The following is a 12,128-nucleotide window of genomic DNA, read 5'->3' on the forward strand; positions in this document are numbered from 1 at the left end:
AGCATCACCTAAAGCACCAGGTGCGCAGATGAGGTAATTAATACAAGAGATTGCTTTTAAACTTCAAACAGTCGTATTTCAGAAAATATATTTAAATTTCTAATACAACTCCTCAGCTTTAGAAATAAAATGTAAACTTGATATTACAATTCATTTCACTGCAGTATTTTTTTTTCAGGTTAAGCTACCCTTTGAGAAAGAAATAGGAACAACAAAAGCATTAAAAGATTGTAGAAGCCAACACTAAAAGTGTCAACAGCTACGAAAGCTAACAATACAGGATTTTTATTTAATTGGTCAGCGACAAATTAAAGCACAAACGTATCTCCGTACAAACATAATGCAGCTGAACACCAAGTCTAAAACAAACATATTACGTGTTACTTTCTCAGATAGCATTTAGCAGGCATTACATAGTGGTGGTTTTACCTCGCAAAGCTTGTGGGAGCAAATATCCACGTCGAAATGTTTGGCTAACTGTAGAGACGCACACAAGAGAGCACGCGCACAGGTGTGTTTGAAACTCAGCGCTCGAGACAGAAAGAGTTAAAAGAAAACCTGGTGGGTGTTCACGACTTTAAAACATATAAGCCAACACCTCCTCCCTGTGGCTTGAAGGGAACGCTGCACCCAAATGTAACAGGCTACGTGTGAACTTCATATTTGTTGCTATTATAAGTTTTCATACTCCAGTCAATTAAAAAAAATAAAGCAACAAACACGTAAAAAGACGGCGCATTTCCGTTTTTGTTTTGAAACGAGAAACGAGAAAACCATGGCATTTCCGTAGTTTCGACTGAACGGTAAAACAGACTATGAAAACGTAGACAGGGTTAATAATATTGAGCCGCTGACGTAGCCTACTTCGTAGCAGTTCAGTGGCACCATGCCAGGGGGTGTTGCAATATTAATTGGGGTAATTGGCACGCGTGTTGTCGTGACAACCCGGTAATGGGACTGGTTTCAACCTGAGCTAAACTGTAAGCGGTTTAGCAGGGAAGACGTGAGGGTGCACGGTATAACTTTCACCAGCAACCTCCGTGTCAGACGTCTCTCCTGCTCCGAAGGTAATTTATGCAACATATTGACTCCTAGATTACGCGTAAGTGCAGTGTTGGTGGATACATATTGGTGACGCAGGTTGTGTTTTAATCTGGCGGTGTGTGTAGGCACATAGTGTTAATCATTTATGTTACAGCTGCCAAATGACAGATGTTTTCGGACACCTATACGTTAAAGCTCCTATGTGGACGATTATCATGCAGGGTCACCACTTAGACTATATGTAATGCCATATGTAGTTTGTGAAGAGCAATGATATACAGGAAGTCCATCACAAGGCCTATTTATCTTTACACCTGCATTGTACAAGTATACAATGATGGAAATCAATAACTTTGGCAAAAAAGAAAAGTTCTACATCCACATTCGGTTCATACTTGCTGATTGCGTCGCCTTAGAGAAATACCAAAATGTACAATACTCCGAGCCCATTGGGTCTCTACAGCAGTTACAAATGTGTTTTTAATAAGAATAGGGTTGCAATATGTTGTTGCGATGCAAGGATTGGAAGTTCAGTGCTCAAAAACTGTCCCACGGCCTTAGGGTTCACCTTCCTTCTGCAACGTAAACGTTGTTGAGGCCTGCCGTTAGTTAAGTGAGTCATACATGTTCAAGTTTGTCATTGAAGAAAAGAGTGCACATTTGAAGTCTATTCTTTTATTTGTTTTCAGGAAAGCAGCTACGTTTCCTACCATCTCAATGGCTGATGGCAGCGTTCCAAGCTTTAAGGTATTGAAATAAGTTATTCAAATGGATGTTTGGTTTGTAGAATACGTGGTGTGCTATAGACCTCAATAGGTGTTAGTTCAGCCTGTCTGAATGGCGTTCTGATTTAAGAGCACATACCCCCAGTAGCTGCTCCAGCTGCAGCATCTTGATGATTCCTTGGCTTCCTGACACCTAAAAAACCTCCCTGTCGCTCCACATAGAAGATACTCCAGCACTGCTTCTTACCCTCATGGTGCCAGGAGCAGCACTGAAAGGCCTCGAGAGCCACAGTCATCCAACAGTGTTCTTATTGTGACAGTAAACACATGAAAAACTAATCCAAAGGATATTCCAGCGCTTTGAAAAAAAAAAATCCACTTGCTGTCAATCTGTGTGAGCCTTTTCTAAACCATTTCATTTAGCTCTTGACTTCTTTTTAAACAGAATAACGTCTGTACTGTCACCACTGTTTAGGGGAAGGACGCGACCAGCGTCCACTCCTGTACTCCTTGTTCCTCCTGGAGCAGCCTGCTCAGCAGAATCCACTTTCCCAGCTCACGCTAAGTAGCTGGAGCTTTGCTTGTTTTCTGACCCTGAATGCAGCAGACAGCAGGCTCAGGTAGAGATTAAGGTGGACATGTACAGACACACACACACACACACACACACACACACACACACACACACACACACACACACTCAGACACATTGGATTTTGGAGACTGGAGACGAGCGTTAGCAGAGAAGACACACTAGTGAAAAAGGAACTTTAAACAATGAAAAGATAATGAGAGACAATAAGAAAACATTTATTACAGATGAAAAAAAATGTGCATTACTCTGACCTCTTTCACACGGTGTTGTACTGTGGTCGCCCGCCACTTTCCAGTACTGTAATCTGGGATTATGGGGCAAACAACTATCTGCACCAGGAGAGACGGGATAAAGAGCCAGTCTAATCCCAACCAAGTGGACCAGAGAAAGAGTCTGAGCGGCATCATATTTCTCGACCTGCTGTTACCGCAGCGCCACAAAAGGTAGCATGGGGACAAATAAGTGACGCAGAGACTGGGCTGAGATCCCAGCTCCCTCAATGCTAATTCGATGCCATTCTGTTCTGTATCTATGACCTTTGACCTCTAAGAGGGGGTCGTTGAGAAAGACGGCTTCACTGCAGATCTATATAAAGTAGCACTCTGTTTTTCCAAACAGTTCCTTTCCGTTTGTCTTTGTCTCAGTCATGTGACTGTGTGGATGGTCTGGCGTCAGGTCACTGTGGACTGTGGCTCATGTAGCTGGCAGCAGCCTCTGAAGTAGCCTGTCAGACAGCGACCCCTGCTGGCCAAACACAGATTGCAAAACAATCAGAATAACAGGCAACAAGTTGATTCATTCCCCTTTTACTGTTTGCATAGTGGGCACACTAAATGAATTGAAAAAGGGTCGATTTGTTTATTTGGATGGATAGCCATCTGTGGAGATGCTGCCGAAGTAAAGGTACTGTGTCTGTCTTTCCAGAATGGAGAACTCGGGGACCTCAATGTTTCATGTCCACCTTTTCCTTTAACGTCACTATTCTATTTTCTCTGCTGTTCTTGTCCTGTGACCAGGCAGCTGACCTGGTTATCAAGCTGTCCTCCACTCCAAAGACCAAACGGGACGAGTTCGCCTTCGGGAACGACTTCACTGACCACATGCTGACCATAGAGTGGAGCGCGAGTGAGGGCTGGCAGGCTCCGCTCATCAAGCCCTTTGGGAACCTGTCACTGCACCCGGCCTGCTCGTCACTACACTACGGCATACAGGCAGGAAGCATTCAGACTAACCTTTTATACCTTTTAGCGAAAAGGGATTTGATATGTCCTCCCCTGCTGCTTTCTGTCAGGAGGCCGACTTGACTGGTAGAAGGAGTTTAGTCAGATTAGGGCAAAATAAAAGTAAGGAGTACGGTCTCAGCATTTTCAAAACACAAACGGATCAAACTAGTTACAGCACACATGAAGTAAATATGAAGGGGAACATGTCTTTTTAAAAGTATTTAAAGCATTTCATCACATCAGAATCCGCTTTATTGGCCATGTACGCGTACGCATACAAGGATTTTGTTTAAAATATAGATTGGTTTTGGCCTACAGAGCTCTGTAGCGCCGACCAGAGGGGAGGAGTTGGAACAGCTTGTGTCCAGGGTGTGAAGGGTCTGCAGTGAACTTTCCAGCCCGTTTCCTGACTCTGGAGGTGAACAAGTCCAGGATGGGGGGGCAGGCTGGAACCAATGATTCTCTCTGCAGACCTGACAGTCCGTTGTCACATTGCACCAAATGCATAATGGATGTTTGAATACACAGAAACCAAACTCAATTAGATTCTCAACCAGGGCCGTTTTTTTAGCCTTTTTAGCAACCTAGTAACCCATGGTGATTGTTTTTACAAGCTATTTCCAGTGTTTGACTTATATGACACTTGCAAACCCACTTTTACTAAATCAAATAATAATGTTGTATTTCTCCACCAGAATAGTATACCTGGCAGCACGGAGAGGGTTTTGAACAGACCTTGGTTTGGGGAAATAAACCTTCTTTATTGTATGGGCCCTAACTTCCTAATCATTTCCTAGTTTCCAAACGTAGTGGAGTTTATAAATACTTTTTGGAGGAATGTACTTGAAATAACTTTATTTGGTGCCTGGGTTGGATGGGGTGGATGTATGAGGAACTCATGACCTCAGTATATCTAAAATCTTGGCTCCTTGCCCTGATCTCTACCCTCTTCTCCTCTCGCCAGCTGTTCGAAGGGTTGAAGGCGTTCTGCGGGGACGACAACCAACTGCGTCTCTTCAGACCGATGCTCAACATGAACCGCATGTCCGACACTGCTAAGAGAGCTTGCCTTCCAGTAAGATGGATGTGAAGAACGAGTAGTTCTCCCACTCCACCTCCTCTCTGCTCATCTCTCTCTCTGACTCCCTCCCTCCCTCCTCCAGGCCTTTGATCAGTCAGAGTTTCTGGAGTGCATCAGGCGACTGGTAGAGATCGACCAGGACTGGGTTCCTCACTCAGACTCAGCCAGTCTGTACATCAGACCGACATTTCTTGGCACTGAGGTAAGAAGGATAGCGAGTGGTTGCAGTACGTGTGGAGGCAGGCGGTTATGTTCTTTTTAATTAAACTAGATTTTAATATTCATTGCTATGTGTTTACGTGCCCACGGCAGCAATCTCTGGGTATAAAGAAGCCTGCCAATGCCTTGCTGTATGTGATCTTGTGTCGAGTGGGCTCTTACTTCAACAGTGAGGCAGAAAGTCTGTCCTTGTGGGCCGACCCAAAGTACACACGGGCCTGGAAAGGAGGGACTGGAAACTACAAGATGGGAGGGTGGGTAGGCGCATACTGCATTCATGTTTTAGTTTTTATTCACTGATAGCGCAATTAAGTGCAATGATTGATTATTACTATCGAGCTCTTGACAGTTCTGCCACCCAAAACAACGTGACATATTCTTGTGTTCGCACAGTCTTTCACTGAATTCAGACAAATAAAACGTTGGCAAAACATGCAACTCTTTGTTGTTTTGTTTTTTTTCTGCAGAAACTACGGGTGTTCTTTGATCGCCCAGTATGAAGCGGAGGATCATGGGTGCCAGCAGGTGCTGTGGCTGTACGGGGAGGACCACCAGATCACCGAGGCCGGCACCATGAACATCTTCCTGCACTGGATCAATGAGGATGGAGGTCAGTTGCACGACCAGAACCGCACTTTGGCCAATCACAAGCTGTCGTTATTTTGCTGTAGGCGAAAGGGGTCAAAGGGGTTAATGGTTCAACTTCCATATGCACCACGGATGCAAATAATATTCACTCTCATTGTAAGGTTATAGACAGTAATGTGCTTTGGATACATTTTACAGATCAGATTGACAGAACAATACCACATAATTGCATACAGGATCTCCAGTAATAGCAGTAGGTTTTACTTTGTTCTATTTATTACTTTATTATTTTACAGAGGAGGAACTTGCAACTCCGCCTCTGGATGGCATCATACTCCCAGGTGTAACCCGACAGAGCATCCTGGAACTGACCAGGGAATGGGTGAGAGAGACCAAAAAACCATAAAGGTCAACATGCATGGGTAAATATTCCAAAATAGTCATCGCATTTCCCCTGGTCCCTCTGTGCCCAGGGGGAGTTTAAGGTGACGGAGCGCTACCTGACCATGAGCCAGCTGTGCTCTGCTCTGAAGCAGCTGCGGGTCAAAGGGGTATTTGGCGCCGGTACTGCCTGCATGATCTGTCCCATCGGACACGTTGTTTACCAGGGAGAGGTAAGCGAGGGAGCGGCAGACAAATTGCTTGTATTTAATCCAGTCTACCTGTTTACTATTGCATATTTAATTCAATTGGAAAACATTTTCCTCAAACAATTATTTTTTCATGTAGCCTCATCTCAATATGAACACAGCCATGGACACTAATTGAAATCAACTGCCGACTGTACTCTATATAGTTTATATTTGATGTGTATCATTATGTATGCTTTAAAAGGAATTGTTTTATTAGCTTTGTTGCACCACTCTCGGAGAGGTCGGCCGTATCTCTCCGGTAGATATTAAGTTACAGACTACAACCTGATTAGCTTAGCTGAGCAAAAAGACTTGGAAACAGCTAGCCTAGCTCCGGTCAAATGTAAAAGTAAATACATTTGTTCCATGGATACAGGATTACAGGTTCTCTAGTAACCTCATAGTGACGACCAGACTAAAGGAAGTGACGAAATAAAGCATAAAACCATTAAAAACAGCAACTTTACATTTTTTGTTAGAATAAACAAAAGAGATGTAATGAGTTGCAAGCTTTGGAGGTACTGGTAGGCAGACTTTATTACCTTAGGATATAACCAGGCTAGCTGTTTGCCCTTGTTTCCAGTCTTTATGCTAAGCTAAGCTAAACAGCTGCAGCTAAAACCTCAGTCTTAAACGTTGAGTCTTCCCACTTTGCCCTCTCAAAGTTGGACTTTACGTCTAGAGCCTCCTTTTATTTCAGTTCAACTGTAAAAAAAAAGTTATGCTATCTTTAATGGATTACATTCTTCATATTAAAAAGAGATTTTACTGTATTACAAAGTACTGTATGTGAATAGTTTTAAACTTTTTACCAGCTTAGTGCTTTGCAGACTGAGGCTGTGGGTCTCTTGTGACCACATGGACAGTTTCACCTTCAGAAAGTTGTAAGAACCCTTTGGCTGCTTGCTTAATACCATAATATGTTTACTTTATTACATTGTTCTCATGATTTATATTGCAACGAGTCGATTCTCAGAGCCGATTAAACGATCAAAGCCGTTTGTTTTTGTGTCTCAGAACTTGCACATCCCCTGTCAGGATAAAAAGTCACAGTTGGCTTCACGGATAGCGAAGGAACTTACGGATATACAGGTTGGTAGATGCACAGACACACCAAAGCATGCTTGCATGCACATACAGACACACACACACACACACACACACATCCCACAGATGTTTCTCCCCCTCTCAGTAACAGCTGGTTGAACATCTGTGTTCTTTACACTCCTGTCACCCTCGGGACTCTGTTTCCATGTATTAATAGGTAACTTGAATGAAGTATTCAGTGATATGATTGTAGGAGATGGAAGTGCAAGTGACAGCAGCTTTAGTGCCAAATGACAATGCCTAGAACATGTATACTTTGTCACATGTCTGCCCAATAAAAAATGAAAGCGAAACGTTTGCTCACTAAATTGAAAATCTGGTCGAAGAAAGGCACGACCCAACAAACACACACGGCCCTCCAAATATGAACTTATCTCGCGTCTCCATAAGTGTATTACTGGCCTGCTGTCTGAGTGGTTATCATGTAACTCAATAAGATCAAGGTGTTAAGTTGTTATTTTTAACAAACCCCCATCGGTCCTCCATTGTACATCCACTGCCTGCAAGTACATAATAAGTGAATTATCATACTCGGTAGTGAGTAATGACTTGGTAATATTGTACATAGCCGACAAACACGGCACCTCTACAGTGGTTAGCTGCGCTACAGGTTTAAAGAGATTCATAATGTTCCTTGCTGAAGGCTCAATTTGTGTTAATGAGCGTGTTATGTATCGCTGACTTTCTGTTATTGTGCTGTGTAATGAGCCTATTATTAGTTGGGGTGTGATGAGCTTGAATGTGATCCTTATTTTCTCACTTGTACTTGGAAAGCGCATATGGTTGAGATCTCCATCAGACTAAGAAGGTCTCGGTACAGCGTTACACCAAATCTTTCCCCCTTTCCAGTCAGGGGTCAGAACTGCAGAACTTTTACTTGTAGTGGAGTATTTTTCCACTGTTGTATCAGTGCTTTTACTCAAGAAAAGGATCTGAATGCTTCTCCTGCCAGCGCTTAGAATGCATGACTGAACTGAACACGGTCGAGCTGAGTGAACCGGTTAGACTTTTGCATTTTTAAACTAAGCTGGACTATATGATTTGAATCTGCAAAAAGATTTGGAATTTCTGATTTACCAGCGTTTTCATAAATCTTTCCTAATTAAACGTCAGCGTGCCCTTGCCCGGTTGTTTGGATTGACAAAACTTTGACTGGACTCGCACTGGTGGCGCTGCAGACTCACACGTCCAAATGACACGAGCAGATAGCGTCCTAATCTCCTGAATGTCCTCTAAACACTTTGATCAGTTGACGCGTCTTATCTCTATCAACTCGGGACTTTTGCCTTTGTCTCCCTTTCTCTTGCTCTTGTTTACTTTCTGTGCTGCATCTGTGTTTTTGTTGTTTTGTGTTTCTGGTCAGCCGATTAGCATATCTGCTCTCTCCATCAGCCCGGCCTCGTGTGCATGCGTGATGTGTGTTCTCAATGTGTTAACCACATCTTTACATCCGATAACATCTTCCCTAAGTCGACAGTGCTTCAGAGAGGGGGAGGAGAGAGAGAGAGAGAGAGAGACGGTTGTCGGCCTAATGGTGGAGCGTGGAGAGTTGGAGATAGGGGCAAGACAAACTCCTGAATTCTCTCATTAAGCTCGCTGTAATTGCACAAACCCAATTATTGCCTCAGCCTTTTGTGATCTTCAAAGCCAAGATGCTGCAAATGAAGCCTCGAACAAGTGGGGGGAGGAGGAGGAGGAGGAGGAGGAGGAGGAAGAGTTGTGGAGCGGGGGTGGGGGGGTGGGGTGAAGCTTAATGAACAATAAAATCGACAAAACGCTGGAAAACGCTGCGCTCCTTCCACAGCGCTGGTAAATCTGTTGACATTTCATTTGGAGGGAAGCAGTGCGGTGTTATCCCCCCCCCCCCCCCCCCAACACGCGCTCCTCCTCCCGCCCCTCTTGAAGACAACATTGTGCCACAAACAAACGAGTGGTCTGAGGCAGCAGATGAAAGATGGGTTTACTAAGTCGCCCTGCTGTTCCTCTTTCAAGTTAATTAGAAATCACATTCTTTTGTTTCCCCTTCGCAGGCGCTTATTTACTTTCTCACTTCGACCATTAGAACAAATTTGCAACATGAGACACAAATAATTGGATTTGCCTCTGCGGCTGTCACGGATTGGGGAACATTTTGTTTTGATAATTTTTTTTTTTTTCTTCATTCTAGTTCCTTTTGCTCTGTTGTGTTGTGTTCCGTCGGTGGCTGAGTTCGCAGATTTGCTCACGGATATTTGATTTCACTTTTTGATTTGTGTTTTGCTCGCAATTAAGCGGAAGTTTAGTGCTTAGCGATGTGAGATTTTTGTCGCCCCCCCCCACCCCCCGGAGGACTCTCCTGTGACCTTTTCGTCACCTTTGTTCCCTTACAGTATGGACGCACGCCCAGCGACTGGACGTTCCTGGTGTAGCGGTGAAGAGGAGCCCTGAAACACGCACATTCTCAATGATTAGCGTGTGTACGAGAAGGTCATTCCATTATGCAACAACGAAGGGCTACTGTGCACTCGCATCACTAAGAAAAACAATATATAACAATGTATGTGCAATATTTGTAGTTGTACTGCAATATGCTGGCTCTGCGGCGAGTGTGTCACACCACTTTGCCCCCTTTTTAAGCTTAAATTAATGACAAGCACACAACTGTCCAACATAATTAACAAAAGTAGGCTAATGTCTCACGCAATAGTGCACAATAACTTACAGTAGCTTTTTTTTTCTGCTGCTTTCCAACCAACATCCAGGATACAGCTGTGGCTGGGACTAAACACGAAAAAGAGAAAACGTATGTGAGATGTTTATAGTTACGGAGGATTTCACATCACTTGTGCAAGAGTTACAAATCAAGAGGACTTTAACTAATTCACTAATCTTCCTATGGGTATGGTGTGAAAACATTGTGCCGTCTCAAAGTTTTACAATGAGCTTCAGCTTAGAAAGACGGCGCAAAGACAGTTTTGAAAGAGTGAAATGTTCCTTTTTAATTTTCCGTTTGTACTATTATGTTGTTTCAGAGTTCATGTTTCTACATTTTAGGCAGTTGCATTGTCAACAAAAACATATTAAATATTTCGATTGTGCAGCCAGGGCACTGCAGACATCACCTTTTGGCAAGAGGATCAGAAAAATGTCACGGAAACGTTTCTTCACTTACCCCGTGGAACTTGTTATTCAGTCAGTGATAGTATTCATCAGTCATTCATATAAGAAATCATGTGAAATGGCCCAGAGTTTGTGTGAATGCAGGTGATGGATCACAGATCAGTGGTGTCTCTTACTGTAAATACAACACAAGAGCTCACCAGCGTACATTTGAACTCGTTTTAAAGGGATGTTCCATATTAACATTGTAAGGCTTTATGGTGATTATCATTATATCATGTATTTTGCCCTATTAGTTCAAATACTATGTTAAAAAGAGAGATATGAGCCTGTGACTGCTTGTACTATGTAATGTAGATGTTTTGTGGGACGGAAGGGCGTGGTACTGGTTGGGCTGACCTTGTTACACTCTGATACTTTGTGTTTGTTTAGGCAATGAATATTGTTCTGCTTTCTCCAAATAAAACAATTGATAACAAAAAAAGCTATGTCAAAGATTGTAAATCGAATAATAATTGTACCTAAAATAGGGCATTTCCAACTCCGCAACTTTCCCAGAGGACCAAGAACCTTTTTAGGAACTAAACTTTCATTTGGACCGGAGGAACCAGAGGCTACGTTTAGCTCCTGCATGATAGTTCCAGGTGCAATAAAAGTCCCCACTCAAAGGGGTGCGCTTTCCAACGGTCCGGGACCTTTAAGGGTGAGCCAGGCTCTGCAGAGCATCTCCACAATCCTTAATGATGCTGAGGAGTGCAAGTGTTTTCCTGCCACCCTACACACATACACACACTCTAGAGAACCTGGAACAGAACCAAAGCCATCAGCATAATGGAGTCATAACAGAAAGCCATCAAACCGGAGAGCCCTTGGCTGTTTTGCTCTGCACACGCACACACACACACACACACACACACACACACACACACACACACACACACACACACACACACACACACACACACACACACCAACATAATTCAAGATACACTGTACTAGTTTCAAGATGAAAACTCAGGATGCTGTGTCCACTCCTAAATTCATGCCTCATTAACTGAGGTCCTGTCTGTGTTTCTGCCTCTGTGCGTTCAATGGATGTCCATATGTGTGTGTGTGTGTGTTTGTGTGTGTGTGTGTGTGATGTATGTGTGTGTGTGTATGTGCAAGGGGGTGCCCGGTTTCGTGCTGGATGATTTTTGGCTCTTTGTGAAGACAGCTCATTTTGGCACGAGCTCTTTCCTTGTGTGCAGTGGCACAGCTGGTGTAGAGCACGCACACTCACACACACACACACGCACACACACACACACACACATATATAGTACACGTGCAAAACGCATAGGCCTACTTCAAAATGCCAAACACCATCCAGCCCGCTTAATCTAGGCCACTGGTAAAAGTACCACAGCATGTATCCTAACGTCTGGATTCCTTTCCTTTCTTCTGTTTGCGTTTCCTTGCAATTAAATGCCCACAACGGTTTGTTTAATGATCATCAGCTATGAATCAATCTCTGCGCGCCATCATTTGCCCACAGGGATCATTCAAATTACATCTAATCTCATGTAAATGACATCTAGACAGGTGAGGACACGATGCATGATTGTTTAACGGCTTGTTGAACGTTCCACTAAAACCATTCCAGGAGCACTAAACAGGCTCCGAGGCAATAATTCATAACCATGTAAAAGTGTTCAAGTAACTCTGATGGGGTGAAGTAATGGAGACACTGGCATTGAGCCGATTTAACACAGTCAGAGGTTACACGCTGATCCATCTTTGGCACATTTGCCATAGTAGTAGTGATCTCATATT

At 43.5% G+C, this 12,128-nt stretch overlaps 1 protein-coding gene across 1 annotated transcript; it reads left to right on the forward strand.

Annotated features, from left to right (window-relative positions):
• The first annotated feature begins 995 nt into the window (after positions 1 to 995).
• Positions 996 to 10,688, forward strand: bcat1 (branched chain amino-acid transaminase 1, cytosolic). Its single transcript, XM_079183376.1, has 11 exons — positions 996 to 1,067; positions 1,734 to 1,791; positions 3,381 to 3,575; positions 4,552 to 4,662; positions 4,751 to 4,870; positions 4,981 to 5,141; positions 5,355 to 5,497; positions 5,772 to 5,857; positions 5,949 to 6,089; positions 7,125 to 7,199; positions 9,584 to 10,688. The coding sequence occupies exons 2-11, from the start codon at positions 1,762 to 1,764 to the stop codon at positions 9,620 to 9,622; spliced, it is 1,101 nt and encodes a 366-aa protein (XP_079039502.1). The 5' UTR covers positions 996 to 1,067; positions 1,734 to 1,761; the 3' UTR covers positions 9,623 to 10,688.
• Positions 10,689 to 12,128: the final 1,440 nt, after the last annotated feature.

This window comes from Pholis gunnellus, assembly GCF_910591455.1.
Source record: "Pholis gunnellus genome assembly, chromosome: 22".
NCBI lineage: Eukaryota > Metazoa > Chordata > Actinopteri > Perciformes > Pholidae > Pholis > Pholis gunnellus.